Below are 24222 nucleotides of genomic sequence, written 5' to 3'. Positions count from 1 at the left end.
TTCTGAATGTATCTTATGTCTTGTCATAAAGAGGTAAAATGAAGAATTTGCTAACAAGTAGAAAAAGGAAAGCTTCGTTTGTAGCATCAACTCCAATAAGCAAATCAGGAGGTTTGCTTTAGGAATTGCTATCTTAACAATTAGGTGCAATATTGTGAAGTTTGAGCATCCATGCATCCCTCAGGATGAACTTTAATAATCCATGCAAAACATAAAACCTTAGCATGCCAACTTACAAAGGAAACACCTCGCGTGAGTCTGAAATCACTCCCGTTTTACTGGCTACCATGTGACCTGGGTATATCTCATGCTAACAATCTCATTTTACAGATGCCAGAATGACCATACATGTGGCTCAAAAGCTGATGGTGGTGAAGCAAAATAACCATAATTTATGGGCTTATTGGTTATTTAACACTTCCGGAGTGAATTAGTGAGTGCCTGTTCCATTTGAAGCGGTGAACATGTAACCTTGCGAGGCAGCTGGATTCTCGTGAGAGCAAGATTGTGAGAATCCATCCTGCCAGACTTCGTGCCACATACGTGTAGCCAAGCCACAGTTGGTTTGAACCAATTAGCATCCTACTGGGAACTTGTCCCAGTAGGGACAAGAAGCAGATGGTTCATCCAATCACCTGCCAATTATATTTTAGAAAGTACCAACTCTTTTCCAGTCACTTTCCAATGATGACTTCCTGGATGGTTCTTTGTTTAGAAGCGCTGCTGAGTGAGTGAATAAAGAGGTGACTGTAGACATGACCCTACTGTGGAGTTCTTTGGCTATCTTGTGTGTGTGCTTGAATCTAATCAACACCACTATTAGCTTCAAGGAAGATGAGAAAAAGCCAAAGGAAATGACAACACAGCAACAATAAGGAAGAAAACAGTACCAAATGGCTTTAAAACTGCACATCTATAATTAGGATTTTACTCAGTGTGTTCTCTGAGATTTCAAATAAATTAAAAAAATCCATCACTGTAAATGACTACAAGTGGAAACAAACTGTAGCAAAATACTGTTGAACTAAACTTTATTGTCCACAATTCATTAACCAGTTAATATGATTATTAGGCACTAGATTTTCAAAAAAGACAGGACTGTGTAACAGTGTAACAGGACTGCACAGACATCCACTCATATACTGTAGTGGTGGAGCACACAATCCTACCATAACAGCTTGCTTATTAACCCTGATGCTGAGCTTACTGAAAGTGAAACAAAGGAATTGTGACTGTTTAGTCTTTTAGGAAAATTAGAGCCTGAGTACAGGTCCCAGGGAGGAAAATGGATGAGTTAATCACAGTGCTAATGAGAAGAGGGTGGGAAACACAGATGACTTTACATCATCCTGCTCTGACAGCAGCAGGACGACTGAGGTGCTGTAACCAGGGGGGGTGACTCCCGACTGCTCTGGTTCCTTCCAGCCTCTCTGCGCTCACAGTCTTATAAGAGGATCAAACATTTGTGCAGTTGTAACAGTTCTTGCAGTGTGTCCGCACACATGTAAGAGCAGACATGTACTGAATATTGTCTAGTTTCACACTCCAAGTTGCAGGTCTACAATTAGATTTCCATCTGACGTCTTCCAGTGGGTGAAAACAGGATATTATCTCCTTTCCTGTCAATCAATTGTAACCCGGAGGTACAATACAGTATGTATTTTATCATTATAAATAGAAACATGTCCTTAAAGGAAGCAGTTCTTCACTTGGCGTGCTTGTACAGATGAGACAGCTTTGTTTTCACTTGTCTAGAAAAAGCCTTTCGGGGGTCTCTTTTTTTTGCTCTACGGTAGTTCGGCTCCCTGACCTGCACAAGGGCAGAAAACTACAATGTCACACGCCGTGAAGCTCAAAACAGAGAGTCAGCAACCAGCTCAACATGACATATTCATTTTGTTGGAGCAGTGTATCCCTCAACCGCCACCTAAAAAAGAGGAAGCAGCAGCGCATGGAGCGTCCCCGACAGAAAGCTGTCAGTAATAAATCCCGGAGAGGGTCTGCGCAGACAGGTGAGGGCTGCCGAGGTCAGCATATATCCATGACAGATCTTTTCTCCCACCTGCTCGTGAGGAGTGCAACATCAAAGACTATTGATCACGGTAATCAAAAAGAATGTGCTGGATGATAGCAAGAGTCATCGCCACCAACAAATCACCTCTGACAAACAGAGGGGGAGAGGAGACACAGACAAGCCAAGAGAAGTCGAAACAGTCCTGTGTGCAATCAATCCTGCTGCTAAAGATCTGCTGTTACAGCCATTTATATCCTCTCTTTATGTGCGGACATGATCGTGGGTGATGGAAGTCATTAAACTTGATTGTGTTTGAATTTTCAAGCTATATCCTCTTCACAAAACCTTTTTTTTTTTCCCCGTGAAGTTTGGTTCAAGTCTTCACAACGACTCTATCTGATTTATGGTTTGTTTTCATAGAAATTTAGAGTGTTTTGTCTTGTGTGCGTGCTGATTTGGCTGCGTGTGTTCCGCTCACTGTGAGAGAGACAAAGAAAGATGTCAGGCGTGTTTGGCGATCCCCAAGATCATTCCCATTTCCATAAACTTTTGAAATTTGTTTTCCAGATATAGCTGTTTTTGCACTTCACTAATGCAGCCCCGGTGACCTGAGAGCTGTCAATCAAGTGGAGACTGTAGATAATGGGGTGACTGGAGACAAACAGACATCCAGATTTTCACATCAGTTTCTTCCACGTTAGAATAAAAACACTTCCTGTGATTTTATTTGTAAGTCCAAGTTATTTGAACTATATTGTGTAATTTTTATAGCGGACATGAGACAATAACAACTATTCTGATTGCAGATATACGTGTGTATACTATATTGTTTTTTTGTTATGGAAGCTTATTTTTGTTTTGTAATAAAGGCTTCATTATTAATCAGTCTGTTAAGCATCAATAACTACTTATAACTACTTATAACTACATATTTTTATTAATTTGGGGTTTTCTAAAATAAACACAGGGCCAAAAACATACATACATGCATCGTGATCAGACACTTTTGACTTAATGATCTGAATGGTTCTCTATGCAGAACTAGACCTGCATGTTTTATAACACTTCTGCAGTTTGAGCACCTTATACTGCAATCTACACTCACCTTTTTAACTCACAGTCACGCGGCATTTTATTCTTATTGGACTTAGGCGCTTTATCTGTCTTGCATCCATACCTACGGCCAATTTAGAATCACCATTAAACCTAACCGGTGAGATGATGTTGACTGTGCTGCGTTACACTGACAGTTAAATCACAGTTACTGCTGTCCTGGCACTGTTAACCATAGTCTATATATTTTCAATCATTTGATGTCAGTACTTTGGAAAGGGCTTTCCAAAAGCTTAGTGTTAGCCTGCTTTATCCAGGCGTAATGTGCATTTGGTGTTGATCAAACCAACAACTGTGACCATGTTTTGACTGGTGGTTTGAGGTGGGGTGGGCAATATGGCCTCAAAATTACATCACAATGCTTCAAGGAATTTTTGTATTATATTTCTGATGATATAGACATAAATAATTCAATCTTCGCCTCATCTGACCATTAAGCTTGCCTTGAGAATACTTTTTTGTCCGTGTAATCAGTAACAAATTGTCTGTCAACTCTGGAGCTTCTTACTTGGACAACTGCCTCTCAGTCTGAGGCAATGGAAAATTAGTCTGTCTGCACACAGTGACACAGGTGTTCCAGCAGCTTCCAGTTCACGGCAGGCCTGTGCCTTGGTGGTTTACGGGTTGTTTCAGACCATTTGAACCTCCTCTGAGGCCAAGGTTACAGTTGGAGCTTTATTCAGACTTTGGCAAAGTGGCTCTGCTCCTTAATAACTTGTACTTGTGCAAGAGTTTCAACTGTTAGTCTTGGAACATGCAGTTCTTTAGAAATTACAAAATCATTCTTGACTTGTCTAAATCTACCATCCTTTGCCTTGGCTCTGACAAGCTGAAAGACATTTTGGAACTTTCAGTGCCACTGATTTAATAATCTAAGTGGGTGTATGTACAAAAAGCTTACAATGTCTCTGGGAGAAAAAAAAAAAAAAGTTGAGAAAAGTTGAGACAACAGGACGACGTCATTTCATGTCAGCGCGAGAGCCTCACATTTCTGTTTTTCTATGGGAGGCACTGCTTCACTCTAACAGTATACCCTGTTCACTTCAAATCTTTTTAGAGTAACAGCAGCAGAGCAAGTTAAAATGAGTTGGAGGTGAAACGAGAGCAAAAGGAGCAAGGCGAGCAGGAATAAAAATGAAATAACCAACTGGAGGGTTACCTTCTCTTTGTCTCTCATGGATCCTTTACCAAGAATTGACATCTTTGTGAGAGTGTCCTCCTGTAGTCTCTTTAACGAGTTCCCGCGTGGCCCGAGGAGTTTGCCGACAAAGTTAAACTGCAACAGAGAGCAAGAGAGCGCGGATCAGTCAGAATCTGTGTGTTTGAGATAAAGAACAAAGACTTTTATGTCACTCGCATGTGGTTCGACCACAGATTGAAGCTAATGAAAACTTATCAGCAGTTTTCCTCTTTCATGTTTCGATAAAATCAGTGAGGAAGCATTTCTGAGATGTCTTATCCAAGGTTCACTGGGTCACCTTTTCATGGGCTGTAGGTTTTATACTGCGGGAAAAATCCGTGTGGCTCTGGCCAAAAGTCTTTAAAAAAAGGATAACAGAACATGAAATTCAAAAGGAACTGTTGCAAGTGGAAAGAAGTCAGGAAACTGTAACAGAACAGCTTCCATAGATTCTAGGCAGTGAAATAAACAGAGTAGGGGAGAGCACTGTTACTCTATCCCCATTCATAAACACACTCCTGTGCAGTACATACCTGTTTATGGGCAATAAGGCCGTTGTATGTTATCAAATGAACTCTTAGAAATGATCACAAACTCTTGTTTTATGTAATTAATGTGTTTTATTCCTACAACACAAGGTAAAAGATGTGAGCTGTAAAAGATAACTTGTTCAGGCAACATTTAATGCAACGCTTAGTTATGCGTTTGACTATTTTTCTTAGGCCCAGTCCAGACTATAGACATCACAGTTCACACAGGCTGAGCAGAAGCATCTCCACATGGCTACAAGTTATTTTCAGTTCACTTTATTTTCAGCTCATTTTCACAGAGCATCTGCTAGTCTCAGATTTGTTTTTATTGTTTCAAAATGTTCACTTTTAGTTTAGTTACCTCCCCCAAGGAGAAGCTAACTAAGAGAAAAGGTTTTTTTTTTTGTTTTTGGTTTTGGTCGCTGTCTGAAAACACAACAGCTCGAAAAGTTTAGAATGAATTCTGTTAAACTTTGTAGGGGCGTAGAGCGGGGTCATGTTAACAAGCCATTAAAAATTTGGCTTACATCCGTCAAGGTCTCCAAGGTCAACTTATTGATTTATTGATGGAAAATTGACAAAAAGCCTTATGACGCAGAACCAACCTTAGTTATACAGTACCAGTGGGCGAGTGTGTCCGAATTTTTGACTGGTACTGTATCTTTAAAGACAGTATTGTCAAGAGGAAGAGAATAAATCAGCATAAATAAAAAAAATATCAAAAATAATTCCACTTAAAATTATGTCAAGTCTATTAAAATGGGCTCAAAAGAGCTGATCATAAAAGCTGCACTGTGCACTTTTTTTTAACTGCACTACAAACTGCTGAAAGTACATTTAATAAGAGCAACTAAAACTAAATGAATACATACAAAATACAAAATGATTCCCTTAAAGTAAATACTGCCCAGAGAGCGGGCTGCCTCAGTGGAGGTTTGTGCTCTCAGAGTGCTTCTTTTTTTTGTTTGCTTGTTTGTTTTAATTTCAGTCTTAGCTTTTGTTTGTTTTAATATGAAATGTGGAGAATTTGATACATTCTAGGTACAATAATATAATGCAAAAAAAAAAAAAAATGTGCCAGTTCATGGGAATGAGTTGGTATGTTTCTTTTACTTTCTTTAAAGTCACTGGTACTAAAGGGAGCCAAAGAGCCTAATAGGTGGCCTGTGACTGAATGAATTACTTTGTATACTCTTAATTAAGTGCAACTTTTGACAACTAATTTGTAGTTATTGTTAATTAATTCACTAATTGTACAACTTATTAATTGTACAGGTCACAGGCTAAGATCAGCCTGCCCCGCTAACACACACACAAAAAAGATTTTAGGTCATGACAGCGTTACCTCCTGCAATCAGTTTATAACATTCCCTCAAAAACGTTGGTTTATTTGAATATAAACGTTGCATCTCCGGTCCATCCTCCTCCTCCTGAGGCTTCACCGGCTGGATTACTTCACAAGGTGACTGCTTTCCAGATGTAAAAGCACAAGCGCTGTGCACAGACACCCATCAAAGTCAAAGACCCTCATCACAATTTCACCAGCAACTGGAGATGGTCAGAGAGACAAAAGGGGAATGATGCCTTCCTCGTCCTCCACCCTACATTTTCCCTTAAACAGTGAGTTATACAGCTGTCTCCTTCCACTATCTAGGTCATCAATTAGAGAGCAGGAGGATAAAAAAAAGCAGCCAGTTTTGTTCTGCACCTCACCTATATCTCTCCTGCCTTTTGTTCAGAAAGTGAGTGCTTATTAGGAAGCTCCTGCCGATTCCTGGGTGAAGGATTTGAGAGTAGTGAATCGCTCAAATGCAGTAACTGGTTGTTGGAAATCTGGCTGCTCTCAGATACTGAATGTTCCTCCAGCTTTTGTAATTACACCTGTACCTGTACCTGGATGTGATCATACAGTGTTCAACACTTGCCTCAAAGTAAACACCTCAGTGACTAACCCTGCACTTGCGAATAGGACCAAGTCAATTCCTAAAATATGTTATGACTCTGCATTAAAGACTATGTACCAGACAACTAAACCTTCCTGTTAGTGTGTGAGGACTTGACTCAGTTTGTATGAGTTTATCATCACCTGAAACATTCAGTTGGTGTTGGGCGGTGTACTGTTGGGCCTGTATTACCTGTGCACCCTTCTTACTCACAGCTCTAACCATCTGAAGCAATAATTAATATAAGACAACAAATAATATAATCCTCTTTGCAGGGCAAACATAATGGCACACAACCAGACAATTGTGAAAGAGACCATTTTTAACACTAATACCTACAAAAATTAGAAAACTGCAGATGGACTGTCTTCTAGGTAAAGTTAGCTACCTAGGTAGTATAAAAATCTGTTAACAGCTGGGAAGGGTTAGTACTAAGGGTTACTGTTGCTGGATTCAAAAACAGGAAAGACAGATGGAGGATAAGGAAAAGAGAGCAGAGATGCTCTAAAATTTGTTACCAAGACAAGAGCTGTGACTGCTGCATGGAGGGTTTTTGTTTTTGAAAAATGAGAATCATTTTGCTGTCTTTGTATTTCAAAAAACTAACAAAAAAACACCCAAATCATAAAAAAATACAGGGAAACAGAGAAAGTTGTGCCTTTTGAAGTGTGTTGGTTGCAATTTTTACTTTGAAGGCAATGAGGAGCTGAACTTCAAAATAAAGCAGGAAGCAAACCAAAGTAGGAACCACGAATATCCTCAAACATCAGTGATACACAGAGGGACAGAAACACAGGAGTCATGAGAGAAGTAAGACACAACAGGAACAAGAACTAAGAATTACAAACCATCAATCAACAGAGACCATGACAAAATGAATTGTTAGGTGAAAAATATTCAATTCAGTATTATCTATACAAACAAAGTGTGTTCTTCCTCCAAAGGAATCAAGTTTACAAAAGCATCATGAAAGGAGACAGCAGCGCCGGGGCAAACAGAGGGTGTCAGGAAGTGTTGTAAATGTGCTGAGTTTAACCGATGTCCCGAGCATCCATCATTTCCACCTGGATGGAGCCTTGATCACTGAGCTGTGCCGTCTCTTGAACAATGATTTGCAGAGCCAGATTACACAGCTGACATCTTTCCGCGTTACTAAAGCTTTTACGCACCCCTTCCTTCCTTCTGACAGGTTGTGCATCGGACACAACGTCCGGGATGTTTGTGCAGATATCTCAGTCCTCTGGCTCCTAACTGCGTACCCGCCGATGGGTAAAAACGCTTGAACAAGCAGAAAAGCGTATTTTCTGATCAGGAACAAAGCGTTACTGTGTAGAAGCGTAGTGTAGAAGCCACATCAACTGTGCATACATGGGCATCAGGCGGAGAGCGAAAAGAAGCAAATTTACAGGAGGAGAAAAAAATCAGACAGGCTGTGAAACAGAAATGAATACAGACATAAATTTACTCTGCTGGCAGAGCAATTGAGGCTCGGTGGAATAAGGGATGCCATTAGAGAGAAGCTGGCTTTCTGCTGAGCCGAGAGGACAAATGCTCTTCTTCATTTAGATACGGTGTTTTCTGTAGAGGACAGTTTAAAGAAAGACAGAATCTCCTGAAAGAGGAAAGCGTCTTCGCTTGAATTCAGATCCTGGCCACGGCCTCATTACTCTGTGGTAACCACCCCGTCTACACCTGAAGAAATCCCTCCTCTAATTTCCTTTCAAAACTTTATACTAACTAGAGAAATTAATATCAGATGTTGTATCCAATGACTGAACTGGAATTTTAGGGCATAAAAGCACAAAACACAAAATATATGAAGTTGATCAGCTGAGAAACAAGCTTTTTAATGAATTCATGTTATTAAATTATTCCTCTCGTCGTAATGTGGGAGGAAGCATGAGGAAGCAAGGTGCAATGTTTTTTTTTTTGCTCTTTCTATGAGTGCAGAGTGATAATTTAATGAGCGTTGCAGAGGGATTAGAAATGGCAGACAGCGATGAGGGAAAAAGATTATTAGGGCCTCAGGCCTTCCTGTAAAAATGGCTTTAAATGCCCAAGCATTCATTTTCCAAAAATAATTGGTCAAGTTTGAAGCCGAGCGTTGGTACTGAAGATCAGCTAAAAACATGACGGTGTGGATTACTAACTGAGTGAACTGGGAAACTGCTCCAGGCTCTGTGGTGTCAGAAGAGCCCCACATTTTGGTCATTTTTAATGGACGTCCTGGTAAAATATGTACCATTAAAACACATTACCAACTAGCTAACATCATAAGGGATTTAATTCAGGTAGCTAAATATGACTAATTATATAGTGCTGTGCAAAAGTCTTGAGTCAGCCATCATCTCTTTATAGTTTCTTCATCATAAACAAACAGCCAAATTCTTGTTCCCTGTGAGCCATAAGCGCAGACTTCAGGTTCAGTTTTTTCTTCTTGTGGTTCTGTAAGACGTCTGTGAGAGTGGATATCCCAAAGCAGCTTGTTTCAGACAGTGTGAGGTGTTGCACCAAAGGGAAGAAGATAAAGAAGGACAATTTTACACTGTGAGCTCCAGCTAAGTCCAAGAATAAAAATATGGACTCGGTAATAAGCAAATAATGCTTCACTTACCAGTAGAGGATTTCGTAGTGCCACTTAAAGTTTGAGAATTTGCATGTATGTTCACTGAAGCTTTTCAGGTTAGATAACGTTCAGGGAGCATTGTGGTCTCTCAAAAAATGCTACTGTTCATTACTTCCTAAATAATTTCAAGGAAACAGTGTTGATGTTTCTTGAAGTTTAAACTTGGCTGTGCTCAAGTGGCGCATGTATATTACTAAATTATTTTGACTTAATCACATAACCCCACAGTAAACGTGGGGTTACGTGTATAAATGTGGCAGAAATCGAGGCTTAAAGAGGAGCACAGCAGCTGATGTGTAGCAGCTTAATTCAGCCATGTTACACTAATGTTATAGACAATATAGTGACACGATGCAATGGTATTTGTCTGGAGCTATTTTCAGTTTGTGGCTGTTTAAACAGGGATCATGCCGATTTGCTTTGTATTGGTTTGATTAAAGCCAGTAAATGTCAGAGAGACGTCTTAATCCGGATATTTAACACATCACGAGGCAGTCGGTACATCGGCACACACCTCCTCATATGGACTGTCCTCCACGTATATGAGTCTATACTGAACAAACAGCTCTAATCCCCGCTGTTTATCAGATATCAAAATCTGTCTGACTTCCACTGTGATTGATGCTTTGGGGTTTGGCTAATGCTTCCGTTATCAGGAGGGATTATATGACTTATAAAAACCTGCCTGGGCTTCTGTAACCGCTTCATGTCATTAGGCTGTTTGAGAGGATTGTGCTGCTGCTGCTGCTGTCTGTAATCACCAAAATAAAAGCTGATGTATTTAATCACAGGTTGTCACTTGCTGTTCTCTTGTGCTGCTACTCGCATGAAAAATAAATAGATGTTAACCCCGCCCCCAAAGAAAAAAACAAAACAATAAGAGCATTTTAATTCTTGCATCTTGGTTCTGCTGGTTATCTGTGGCCAGAAAAATGCGGATGATTAGAAAGAAAAGGGGACACAGGAAGAGAAAGGATGTCTGATTAATCATGCTTAACTTGAAGGGGGCCGGGCGGTGCAAGGGGGGGGGGGGGGGGGGGGGGGGGGGGGGGGGGGGGGGCACATCTGAGGTCTTTTCATCATTTGCTGAATGTATTACTGCAAGTCTGAAGAAAGGTGCGCTCACAGAGAGCCAGCGCTGAGTGATTGTGCTGAGGACAGCAGGACAGGAACGACAGCAGAAGGATAAATCACAGCTCCCAGCGCAGAGAAAAGCCACAGTCTGAACTGGAAATAAACCAGTGGGACTCCTTACGCCTCACTAATGACCTGTGGTGCTCCGTGCCAAAAGAGAGCTTTCTGGGAGAGAGCCTGCAGAACCAGGATGGGTACAGAAGAGCTCTGATAGAGCATCGATGTTCGAAAGGTAGAATATTTTTAGTTCCTGGGTAGGTGTGACATTATGTGTCATAGTGATTTATGTCCGCAAGGATTCAATTAAATCTTTTGCTAAAAACGTAAAAGACAGCTAACATACCACACCACACAGTGGAACCTTGTATTAGTGTCACGCTTTCCAGTATCTTAGGAACTCTAAATAATTCATCAGTGTTGGGTATTAAAAATCACTGCCGACACGCGGCTCTATCTCAGGCCAGAACTTCCTGCATGGTGTCCTTGCCTGCTTCATTTTGATAAAAAGCTATGTTTGCAGAGGATAGATTTAACCGCTCTCCACGTGCTCCTAAACGGCCATTTGGAAAATGGCGGTGCCACTTCAATGCCAGAAGCCAAAAGGTGATGCTCGCAGCTCAGGAGAAAAGCCATTCAAGTCAGACCGATCACTCTTGCCACTGCTACCTGTCAGCTAGAACAAATTGAATTTGTCTTCCTCTGGTGGCTTGTTGGAGCTCTAAACAGCATATTAGTGGCTCTACTTATCAAAGCTGTCAAAGCAAATCTGTTTAGCTGTGAACCTAGGAGACTCAGATCAGTCTCAGATAGCATTACACACATATGTATGTAGTACACAGTCAGCGCTCATCGAGATTATTTTGCAGAATTACTTTGAGCTCTACAACAGAGTTCAACATCATACGTGGTGATACGTATATATCCTCTTCCCAAAGTGCACCCAGCAAACACAAAGACATCTGCATGGATATAAAAATCTAGGCTAAGAGTGCTTATAAGTGTGTTTATAATCACTTAATTTCAGTTTTAAACAATTAATTATGCTAAAAAACAGTCACTGAAATATGCTTTAAACAACTGCAATATCTATGATTTTAGCTAGCAAGATATTAGCATTATATATAGTAACATTTACAGAGCTATGCACATTTGAATTAACTGTATTGATGAATTAGATAAATTCGATTCTAGAGTCTATGTGATTGTGTATCGATGTACAATTCACAAAATGCGTCTACCTTTACATTTATAGCAGCGTTCAAGTGTACTTAGTCCTTAAAAATGCAATATTTAAATTAATCGTAAGCCTCGAACAAATGAATAAAAAACTGAAAAAAAAGGGGAAGGATAAGATGTACCAAATGGTAAAAGTAGAACTTTTAACATGGCGAAGCAAGCAAAGTAGTCAGGGGAAGCTAACAGTGTTAAATGTTGGAGCCTTATTAAATGTTTTATTATTTTAGCATGTGCTTGTACAAAATTATATTAGTTCAATGTGTAAAATACCTTTTATACATCACAAATAGGTTTAACACATGCAAAAATCAATGACTGTATGATGGGGATCACTGGCAGTACTGTCAAGCAGATCTAAATTTTATAAAGTCTCATATTATGAAGGGCAATTATTGCATATGTAAAAAATCTCTAATTTCTAATATTTTACAATAGAAAAGTACACAAAGTGTTAACTCCTTTTTGAGCTACACATGTTCAAAGAGTTCATAAATTTTAATTCAGTCACAACTACTTAACATTAAAGAGCATTAACATCCAGATTGTGTCACAGACTTATTAAGGAATTAAGTGCTAGGTGTAAACTAATAAACAGCGGGGTATATCACTCTTGAAATGTCACATTGAGATTGGTGTTGAGATTGATGAAACCAAACCTGGAGGTTTGTTGGCTCAGCTTTGACTCTGCCCTCTCCAGCGGTATGCTGGAGGTTGCCGCTATCCTTCCCGTGGGGGCTAAGGCGAAAACTTGAGTGATGTCCCCAAACTAGGAGCAGCCCTCTCACTTTTACACCAGCCTCCCCATTGTGCTCCCAGTGGGAAATCCCTGTCACGCATCGAGCTTGTGACTCCAATAAATGTAGCCGTCGATGAAGGCTCCTAGTGGCGGGTGGGGCTGAAGTGCTCTCAAATGTGCCAGCAGTATTATCGCTCAAAATGGCTTTACACGGAGGTCACTGTGAAGCCGACTGTCCTCGACTCTATATATGTGACTTATGGGACGCGCTGCAGTCACACTCTCCCCATTCAAGCTATAAATTTTCATGAGAAAAACAGCTTCTAGAGCTTGAAAAAGACCTGGAATCTCCCACGAATCATAAGAAATCCTCTAACATTCAAGAAAATGAAATCCACTGAAGTTGTTCACTGACGAATTAATGCACAGAGACATCACAGTGTCACTGACCAAGGTCAACACAAAGGAGAGGTCGGTGCTGGAGCAGCGAGAATCACAGTTGTACTTTTCAAAAGCTTAAACAATTCTTTAGACAGAAAGTCACCTCCCTAACACAGTCCTACCCCAGTTCTGTCATGTAACTCTCTGCCTGAACACCATCTACCGGATATGCTACATCTAATAACATAAAGCATCAACAAAAAGTGTCAAGTGGCTGTTGCAAGGAATTTAAATCAAAACCAGAGCCACTGTAGTTGACTTCATTATCTATAAATAACACGATCTAAAATTCTCTATCTGTGCACATCACATTCTTGGAGAAGTCTCTGGTGGTGGTTCCATAGTACTTACTTTAGGAAACTGCTTGACTGGTATTAAAACTTTCTGGCCCAGTTTCATGTTCTTGTTGATGACGACGTCGATGAATTTCTCCTCCTCCTTGCCCTCGTCTTTCTGAATTTTTTCAATCTCTGGAAAGAAGCAAGAAAGAAGTTATGAGTCTATGTTGAAAAGCATGAACTTACAGGGATGGAAAGCAGAGACGCGCGAGTGCAAAAAAATATGTATCTTCATTATATTTTGAAAGAATATTTGTATTGACTTTTATTTCAGGGATGTGATTTGTTCTCAGAACAACAGAACATGATGAGTGTACATGACTGTGCATTAGTGGTTAGCCTTGCTTGTCATCATGACTGGAAACAGCTAGACTGGCATCTTGTGTCACACAATTAAACACAATATTCACTTTTGGTAAAAAAAAAAAAAAAAAAAAAAAATTATAGAAAAGAAAAAAAAACTTTTTCTTTTTGTTTTGTCAAGAAAAATTCAAAAGACTCCTTAATCTTTTTTTTTTTTAATTTGACACTCCAGGGTTATGTCTTTTGTTCAAAACCCAACCCAAGTAAATCCTTATGTAGAAAGCAAATATTTGGTGTTTCTGCTCCACTAAAAGGAACCAATTTTACACATAAAGTTCTGTTTAATAGGCATGAGAGTACTTTTCATGATTTTCTCCAATTTCTCTTACACACAGCAGGCCTCAAGCATCACCCTCTACAATGCACACCTTGGTACAATTAGATCCTGGAAGTAATTGGAAAACTCCTGTCCTAGCACACGCTAAACTCTAACATTCCACATTCAGACCTAAAATTGGACATAAATGGCAACCACATTTGGAACACATTGCTGACTGAAATCAAATTAACTGCAAATATAACTTTGTTTTTATAACAAAGGTTTAGGGCTGTAGTAATTTTAACTGTAAGTCCCCACCAACAACATCACAGTTTAAAGTATATAAATATAACTGAAGCAGTTGCAGCACCACAGTGTGTTCTGGGTTGCCTCCTTTAAATCACTTTTGAAACACTTTTTTTATAGAGGTATTTTTGGTGTGATGTCACTGCATGTGATCGTGCCTCTTGAAGTCTTTTACTGCCGGCTTATCGGCCTTTAATTGGCTTGTTTATTATTTCTGTTTCATCGCTTTTAATCTTTTATTGGTATTTCTAATTCCTATTGTCATTTTGTGTTTTGCATCCTTGTTTCTTGTTGTATTAACTCTCAGTTTTACCTTAATTGTACCTGATTTATTTGGTCTTAACATAACCTTCAATGTAACCAATTTTTTATTGGCCACGGAGCCCAGAGCCAATTTAAAAAATATATGTTGGGTAAGTTGACTGGCCAGGTCTTGGCCTGTTAGGGCCAATGACTGTGTTTCCTCTCCTGTGAGGCAAACTGACTGAAATGACCCCTTACTAACTCGTTTCTGCTAGTTTTTTCCTTACAGTCAGTATTTACACATGAAAATGCCAATAAAAGTTTTTCGTCATGTGAACAAAACCAATTTCTTCACCTGCTGTTATCCACTGTTGCTTTGTTTTTTTTTTATCAGAGTGCAACTGAATTAAGAAGAAACTCAAAAGACAGCTGTTTGTATGCAGACAAACTGTTCAGTCTGCCACAACCTTCTAATTATTTTGTATGTAAATTTCTTGTAAACTTTGCTGCAGGGTGACAGCAGCCATCCGCCTTGGGTGAGTCTAAAAGAGGACACAGCATTGAAAGTCTTAGCTCCTCAATATCTTTGCAGTAGTAGATTACCAATACAAAACATACTTCCTAATTTTTAAAAGTTTTGACAGTTTGCTGGTCTGGAGCATTCAGGTGTGTGCTAACACAATGCGGGGTGGACATCCCAGCAAATTCACCCCAAGGTCAGACTTTGCAATGCTCAGAGAAACCCAAAAGCTGCTGTACATTTAAAACTCTACAGGCCTCGGTTAGTATGTTAAGTGTTAAAGTTTGTGTACAGTACAATTAGAAAAAAACTGAACAAGTAGGAAGGGTTTGCAGGAGAAAACCTCTAAAAGGAACATGGCAGCAGGTTTGCAAAGTTGCCTCTGAACAAACCACAACACTTCTGGAACAATGTCCTTCAGACAGACGAGACCAGAGTGGAGCTGTTCAGCCATAATGCACAGTGTTGGTAAAAACCAAACACAGCATATCAGCACAAACACCTCACACTGACTATCAAGAATCGTGGTGGAGGGGTGATGATTTGAGCTTGCAGTCATTGAATTGGCTATGAACTGAATAACAAAGTACAACTAAAGATTGACTGAAATTGGGTCATGCAACAGGACAATGATCCCAAGCACAGAAGCAAATCTGCAGCAGAATGGCCGAAAAAGAAAAGAATAAAGGTCCAGTCAAAGTCCAGACCTCAACCCGATTGAAATGCTGTGGTGAGAGCTTAAGAGAGCTGTGCATAAACAAATGCTCGCAGACCTCAATAAACTGAAGCAAGGTTGTAAAGAAGAGTGGGCCAAAATTCCTGATAATACATCATACAGGAAACGATTACTCCAAGTTATTGCTGCTGAAGGTGGCTACTGAATCATGGGTGCAGTTAGTTTTTGTTTTTTCTTTCTTTTTTTTTTCCCCCACAGGACTGCAAAGCCTTGTGAAAACTTTAATTTTCACATGACTGTATTATTATGAATTAAAGTATCAGTTTACTAACAAAAAGCTTTTTTTGTGGGCCAGTAAAACTCTGATCTACTAGCCCATGGCCCAGTGCAGAAACAATGTTATTTTGTACACGGATTAATATTTGGTTTTATATATTATTTTTATTTTATTTTATTATTACACTTAATAAAAACCATCACTAATAAATGGTAACTTGATAAATAAAGATTAATGATAGTGTTTGGTAAATGTTATTGACCATAATTTGTCAACAGTAAAATCACCACTCATGTTTAATTATATTGTTAGTTCGTATAATACCAACTAGAGGTTCCATAGTGTAGTGGTTTCATCTATCAAACAAAAGCTCCCTGGTTTGATCCTCGGTGGAGACACAAATCTCGTGGGGTTGTGTCAGGAAGGGCATCCAGTGTAAAAATCTGTCAAATCAAAAATGTGGAGCTGCCCACGATGTGAATAAGAGCATCTTTTAGCTTGTATGATATAAACTCCTGATTTTAAATTATATAACATACTATTGGATCATAACTATCATAACTGATTCTGTATTAAAGTAAAAAAAAAAAAAAAAACACACCAGGCCTGTTCTTCTGTGGATTTATTACATATACATATGTAGGCTGCTTTGCTTCACATTCACAGCAAAAGCGTAAAATAGCACATTGTCCCTGTCTGCTGTCGCAGGCAGCAAACCTTCAGAGAACCCACTTTCAACCATTTATCAACATTCAGTCTCTGTTAAGATGATCTATTACAACTATTACCATTTCCTTTCTGTTAACAGAAAAAAACTATGAATAAAGGTTTAATCGGCCACAAGTTTACCATTTATAAACACTGTTTATCATAAAGTGTTTCCATGAAGTTTATTATTATTATCATGATTATTAACAAAATAACACGATATTATTGGAGGAACGGCAGCCTTGTTCAGCCTTTTCTAAGCCTGGAAATGGAAAAAAAAATGACCCTCAGTATATTTTTTTTACTGTCAAAATGTTAGTTCCCTTCAGTATCACTTATCTCACCTATTGCCGAGGCGCAGCCGTCATTAATACTTTCTAATTTGAGCAGAGACACCGATTTACTTGAGCACACACGACATGTGCTACAGTCCCTTTCATGTTCTTGTGAAAAAAAAAAAATTGAAAGGGAGGACACTGGCGCTCGTGGCTCCAGGCTACCAAAAATACTGGCTGTCATACCTCTTCTTTCGGGAGAGGGAGACTTTGATGTATTTGGAGATGTAACCTTGAACATTTAATCAGATGGATAACATCTGTGTTTCAGCGCCAGGAAAATGGTTTTGCAGAGAGGTGCAGGAGGGGTCCACGACAAAGACTCGAGGCTAAAAGCCCGGCAGGAGGAAAGGGTGAGGTAGAAGGTGAACTCCATCACAGATTTATGTCTCCTGCACAAAATGATTTTCAAACAGGAAAAAAAAAAATCATCAGATTAAAACAGAACAATCACGCTTCAGCTTTTCTTTTTTTTTTTTAAGTTAAGGTTCATGAAGACGGCTTCAGGATCTGATCAAATGGTGATTAGATGGAGACAAAATAGCCTCTGTTACACAATAAAGTTGAACATGTTTAAACATCACATGAGCAGATATGCTACATGCCAGTTTTTCAATTACACCGAGCTGGCCGTATCAACACTGCAAACTGGAATCTGCAAGCCAATTGTGATTTCTCAACAAAGCTCTACAGCATTACATTAGCCGAATGTAATTAAAACCTTTGATACGAGTTTTAACAGGGATAAAAGAAGTATCAGCAAGATGGAGATATCTTTAAGCTTCAGTTTATCCCGGGGGGGGGCACAGAGTGCACACGTTCTGAGAAAAAGACAACATTAATATTAATGCATCACCTAGCAACATGCCAAGACAGAGTTTCCTCCTTCCACCAGGCGTTGTCCTCGAAATATTCAGGCTCTGGCATGTTGCGAGACTGTGACTGAGATTGTGATTCAACTTCTTTTTTTTTTTTTCCCCAAGTTTACAGCACAAGAAAATGTTGCATTGCAAGTCCAAATGAGCCCCAACAGGGCACTGCAATCAATCAGCAGGTGTAATAGGCAGCCAAAACGGCAGCTTCAAATGAGCTCACCCTCTAAACATGGCATCAGAATCAGCTAGCGCAAATTAACCAACCACGGTTTCCTTCAAAATCTTGTTTGCGGCACAGAAATGTGGAAAATGTGGCAGCGTGAACTGAGAATCTCCTCCACCTCAGAGCCCTTACCAAGTGCTCAAATGAAACAGATTATACATGCATCACTGACACACGCACAGTGTGCCTGTTGTTTCTTTTTTCTTTCCTACCCAGCTCTATCAGATTACTCTGTTCCAACTCAATTTGCTTGCTTGATAGGCACATCTTCCAACAACACAACTTCCTGCATCTGCACTCTCAGAAACGGGGGTACAGTGAGAGTCCACTTCTGTCCCTGCACTTAAAATCTACATAATCTACCATCTAGCACTAAATATTGGACCTAGGACCAAAAAGGTACACATATATTCCCAAGCAATGAAAGGTACACATTAACAGCTTCTGTCAAAGGGCGAGAGGCAGAGCACACCCTGGACAGGTCGCCAGCCTGTCGCAGGGCTGTTGCAGTATCAGGAAAGAGTCATTTTACTTTAATCTAAGATTTTACTGTCTATTTAATGCATTCTAACACATTTCATTCTGTATGCATTTTGTATAGTGGCAGCACGGTGGTGGGGAAGTTAGCACTGTGAACTCACAGCAACAAGCTTCTAGGTTTGGACTTTCCTGGGGTCTTTGTTCTCTCTGTTCCTGGTGAATGGCTCTTGTTTCATCCCAAGGACCAGAAGTTAAGTCAGTGGTTGTCAAACTACGACACAGGACCATGCATCCAGACACTGTACGGCATGGTTGATCAAGATGGTCCAAATTAGAGAAATTAAATTAAAGTGGTCAGTAAAACTAAAAAATTGTTCCATAAATACCAATCCTACAGATTAGGGCTCAGCAATTAATTGAACTTGTCTTCCAAACGTTTTGAAAATAGAACAATCAGGATACAACTATAACATTTTATTTTCCCTACTAAGATAGTTTTTTTTTTTTTCCCCTTGTCTTTTTCCACCCCTTTCCTTTAGAGGAGTATACCTGATTTATACCTCTCTCTAAAGCTCAAACCTACTAACTGTTTAATTCACCTCCAGCAAAGATCACTAAAAGAGAGCCTTCAGTCAAACAGATCAGTCTATAGGAAACAAAACTGACAAGGTGAACCTGTAACAGGATTTGTCTTTGTCTCCTGTGGCAGTACGTTAGAGGCTACTGCCCCAATGACAAGCCACTGTACCCCTAAAGGTACAATGAGGTCCTTTATTTTCTGACAGTGTAGCATTTACTCTTGTTACACTTGCTGTTCTTTATGTGAATCTCCCATTCAACAGAAGACTCAGGCTTGTGAAGAATGTAAGAAATTCAGTGGGTTGATAAAGCTTTTGAAGCCAATAAGTCTCAGTTGCTGCAAGACCCAAATGGAATACATTAATGAAACATTGAATTCTGACGATTTCCTTAAAACATCTTGAGAAGCCACTTGGCCTACATATTGTTGAATATGTATGTACATCCTGTTCCCCTGATGAGGGCTGTTGCTGCTAAAACATGTTGATTTTTTTTCTTATTGCTGAAGAGCCGCTGACTTCTTTCATTTTTTTATTCCTTTTCTTCTGCAGTTAAAAAGTAAGTAGTGGAAATCTTATAACATATTTCATTATTATTACATTGGAACAGTGCCTACACATGAAGGTTATATACTTATAAGACTCAAATGTTATTTATAGTCCTAATTTTACAGATACTTGAAAAAGTACGTATGCCCCAAAAAAAACATCAAATTTTTCAAATTATAATCTGGCGTTCTAGATTAGATGCCAATGATTAGAACCTTATTAAGAGCCTAGTTCATTGCAAGCCGCAGTGTCCAACAAGGATTTAATAAACATTAGTAGGATATCAGTTTTGATGGATGCAGACTGTACAGTGGATAATTACTTACCGAGGCCAAGGCATGGAGCCGTTACTCCTCCACTGTTAGTTTTTATTTTTTAATGCTACATTACTGTCGACTTGGTCACAATAACAGCTGTAGGATACATCACACAAATCTCTTATGCTCGCATGCTAGACTTTCTTTTTTGTTAGTCGTTGGAGTCAGCCAAAGATATCGTCACAATCCCGGTCATCTTTCATCTGGTACGGCTTAAAAACTCACCGTGTATACCAAGCTTTAAGAAGTGACAAGTGGAACATATTTTATTTAAACCTGGTGTTCTCTTTGCTGTCGAAGTGTGTGGTGTCAAGATCTAAAGAGCTCCGGTGGCTGCATATAAGCCTGGCAAGAGATTTAAAAAGATCTCCAAATTATTTGAACGGAGGTGTTTCAGTGTAAGGAAAATCTTCTACATGTAGTTTTGATTTCAGACAGCTGCTAATTTGTCCAGGACAAATCAAGAACAGCGGAAAACAACTGTTTTTTTTTTGTACTCCTTTGTGTTCTAGTTCCCTGCTTCTTCCTTCCTTCGATGTCCCCCTGTCTCTGTCTTTGTGTTTCCCTCTGTGAGTTTTTTTCTTTTTGCTCCTTCCTACTTTATATTCAAGGTTTGTTTTCTCATGTGTTCTACTGTCCTTTCACTTTGAGCCTTTGTTCTTTTTCCTTCTTTTCTAATTTATTTCCTACCCTCATTGGTTCTACTTTTTCAAACTCCTTCAGTCTTCTGTCAGTCCATCTGTTTGCCTTCTCCGTGTATGAGTTCCCATGTTGTTTGACCCAGCCTTTGGCTTCACTTTTGTCACAGCCCCTCCTCTGACCTGCAGGGGCGGTGCCTCCTGCAGGCAGAGGTGGGTCTTGAGTAATTGGAGCCACCTGGGCTCAGTAATTTAAGCAGGGCTCTACTAACCATTCTCCCCTCTCTGCTCCTCCAGGTAAACCCGGTTTGTCTTTTGTTTTAGTTTGGTTTTGGGTTGCAATATTCATCCAGATTTACACATACATGTCCACTCACTCATGCATTGCACACACTAAACATACTGATATATCCACATCTCATATTTGTTATCTTTCTTTAGGTTTTGAGTATACTTTTCAATAAAAACTATGTTGACTGGCCTATACCTTTGCCTCCCCTCATTTTTTTGTCATGGGCCATGAACCAGCCTGTGACAAGTGGGGGCTTGTCCGGGATTTAAACCCAGGACCGCTCGCACCTGAAGCGAGAATCATACCCCTAGACACACTAAACATACTGATATATTCACATCTCATATTTGTTATCTTCCTTTGGGTTTTGAGTATATTTTTCAATAAAAACTACTTTGACTGGCCTATACCTTTGCCTCCCCTCATTTTTTTGTTATGGGCCATGAGCGGGCCTGTGACACTTTTTAGTCATATGCTTAATTAAAGCTTGCTTTCTGTTTTCCAGAGCTTCCTCTTAAATTGGCATTTGGGCCGTCATTTCGAAACACGCAAAAAAAAAAGATTTCCAAGAACCCACAAATTCATTGAGGTAATCTAAACAAAGGAGGTAAGTAAACACACACACACACAAAAAAAACAATTTGCAGCCAGTATGTAAATGTATACAAAGAACGGTATTGTTCTTCAGTAATAAGAAAAATCAACAAGTCTCAGCACCAACTGCCTCCATGACGGGAACATGACATCCATATTTAGCAATATTTAGGCCAACTGGCTCCTCCAGAGCTCCTAGAGCAGAATGTCAGAGTGAAGCATAACTTAAGAAAAAACAAAACTCAATATTTTATTCATTCAATCCATATGGGTCTCTGTTCAGCTGAGACATAATATTGGCATGAAAACAGCTGAATTCTTTTCATTTTTCACATAACTTCACGAGTCAACAGTGTTACTGAATGGTGTGCACAGAACTTGGCAATTAACTTGAAGAGTACAAAACAAGAAAAATAAAAACAAAGTTAAAAGAAAGTGCAAAAAGCACAAACAGCACCTCACTTCTCCATGTAGAGGCTGCTCTTCCCTAAGCCCCTTATGTTTGGGAGTTTTTAAAAGTTTTTCTTGCATCAAATGTGTCAACTTTACAACCTCTGCACACATTAAAATATATTTACAGTCTATAAAATATATCAGCCTGGGTGATGCCACCCTGCAACGGGACACCATCCCAGCTGTCTGCTTTCCTATTAGAAATGGAATCACTTAAAAGCAGCTCTGTGATTTAGGTCTTCCCATTTAAAATTCATAAGCTGGGTAGATTTTGTGGGATTATGCATGACTTCAGCTGCGTGCTAGAGAGTCAAGTTAGGGATGGAAGCAACTGGGTCATTAAGTCTACCAATTTCATGATGCGGGCTGAGCTACGGCATAAATACAGTATGTTCACACTGGGTGTAACCACAATGTCAGCGGGCAAGATGAAGGGAAATTGACAACTAATAGGATCATGCAGTGTACATGCTGTGAATGTACTGACTCACATTGATCTGCAGCGCACACTCTACATGTAACTACGTTATTTATTTGTTTCTGACTCGTTTTCTTTTATTTCGACTATGTCCAAAAACAACCCAATGGGTTGATTATGTAAGCTGTTTTATAAATTTTAGTTATGTTTTAAGTAATCAACCTCTTGTTCAATTCAATTCAATTTTATTTATATAGTGCCAAATCACAACAAACAGTCGCCTGAAGGTGCTTTATATTGTAAAGACCCTACAATAATTACAGAGAAAACCTAACAGTCAAAACGACCCCCTATGAGCAACAGTGGGAAGGAAAAACTCCCTTTTAACAGGAAGAAACCTCCAGCAGAACCAGGCTCAGGGAGGGGCAGCCATCTGCCAAGACTGGTTGGGGCTGAGGGGAGAGAGACAGGACAGGAGATAGAGACAGGAAGTAGGGCTAAAAAGAAATATCAAAATAGTTTAAGACACCTGGCAAAATGCTGCCTCTGGCAGTATTCTGCAGCGAGTAATAACAAAGACTGTCTTTAAAGCTGTAAATACTATAATCAATAGTAATGTACATATATAAAGACTAGTATGTTTAAGTATATTAATAGTCATGAACAATGGTTTTTCCTGAAGTTAGACACCAGATCTGACAGACAGGAACTCATTTTCATGTATAAGGTGAGATCCTAGTTACACCACATTTTAGCTTAGCATGAAGACCTTGCTACTGGCTTTCTAGTTCAAATTAGCATATCCAGCTCTATAACGGCTCCAAATTACCACAATGTGTCTCACTTGTTAGTCCTGTACAACAACAAAACTGTAAAGCAACATTTGGTGATTTGAAAGGGGGACTGTCACTCTAGTATTTCTTGACAAGCAATGCTCTATTCATCTGATTCACTCATTCTTGGCTAGATATTTCACACTCCATCCAGCCTGCATGCTTAGCTAGATTAACTGCATTTTAACTAACTTCTTTGTTAATGCAAAGACGAATCAAATATTTATCCTGTCAGTCTTCTGTGATATGCCAATTTAACAAAATGTTGAGCTGTTCATTGAATGTGAAAAAGCAACTGCTTATTTAAGCACATGCTAGACAAAAACCCATGATGCACAGAAAACACAAATTGATTAATGGACAACACTGCTGGGAACAACTGCTTACCGCAATGTAAGAGAAGTTTACTTCTTGAATTATCATAGTTTCATTTCCAATAATACTGAAGTGGTAAGAGCCAGTGTTGCTTTAATTTAAATGTGAAAAGAGCACTGGATCAGCGGTTCTCTAATAAGACAGTGTGGGTGCCCTTAGTGGCGACACTTTGGTAAACAATGTATATGAAGCAAAAGTTCACAGCTAAGAAATATAATGAGAGCTACATCGTCCCTGGTGTAGGCACTGATTCAAATGCTAATTACCCAAGAGCCCACAGTGGTTTTGGATGTTCAAGGGTATTCAAGCACCGGTTCATGTCAAAAACTTTGAATTAACGCAGCACAAATTTTGAATTATAGATCTGATAACAGCTTTTTTTGTGGTGTGACCAAAAGCTGCGGATGAGACTAAAGGAGCATAGAAAATGAAAAAAAGCCCAACTACTGTTTTCCTTCACAGAGAAAGTGCGGCTACATAACTGTGTGTTCAATTTAGCAGAACTGACTGGTGCTTTAGAATTAACTGTACATAAAAAAAAAGTGTTTTATGCAAAATTTTTTCATGCTACTTGCTGATTTTTATTTTTTTTTATTTATTTATTTTTTATGTTAGTGGT

The 24222-nt window shown here is 39.4% G+C and overlaps 1 protein-coding gene across 2 annotated transcripts in view; it reads right to left on the bottom strand.

Annotated features, from left to right (window-relative positions):
• The window catches only part of khdrbs3 (KH domain containing, RNA binding, signal transduction associated 3), a 131349-nt gene that overhangs the window by 57527 nt on the left and 49600 nt on the right, over positions 1-24222 (bottom strand). The window contains exons 2-3 of one of the 2 annotated variants that reach the window (XM_030740920.1): positions 13305-13423; positions 4287-4403 (exon numbers count right to left, since the gene is read on the bottom strand). In XM_030740920.1, the coding sequence (XP_030596780.1) occupies positions 4287-4403; positions 13305-13423 (236 nt within the window). The remainder of the gene's footprint in view (positions 1-4286; positions 4404-13304; positions 13424-24222) is intronic. The other variant, XM_030740919.1, reaches the window with a different exon arrangement.

Source organism: Archocentrus centrarchus, chromosome 11 (genome assembly GCF_007364275.1).
Source record: "Archocentrus centrarchus isolate MPI-CPG fArcCen1 chromosome 11, fArcCen1, whole genome shotgun sequence".
Taxonomy (NCBI): Eukaryota; Metazoa; Chordata; class Actinopteri; order Cichliformes; family Cichlidae; genus Archocentrus; species Archocentrus centrarchus.
The sequence above is the reverse complement of the archived record's forward strand: the minus strand, read 5'-3'. Positions and strand labels throughout refer to the sequence as shown.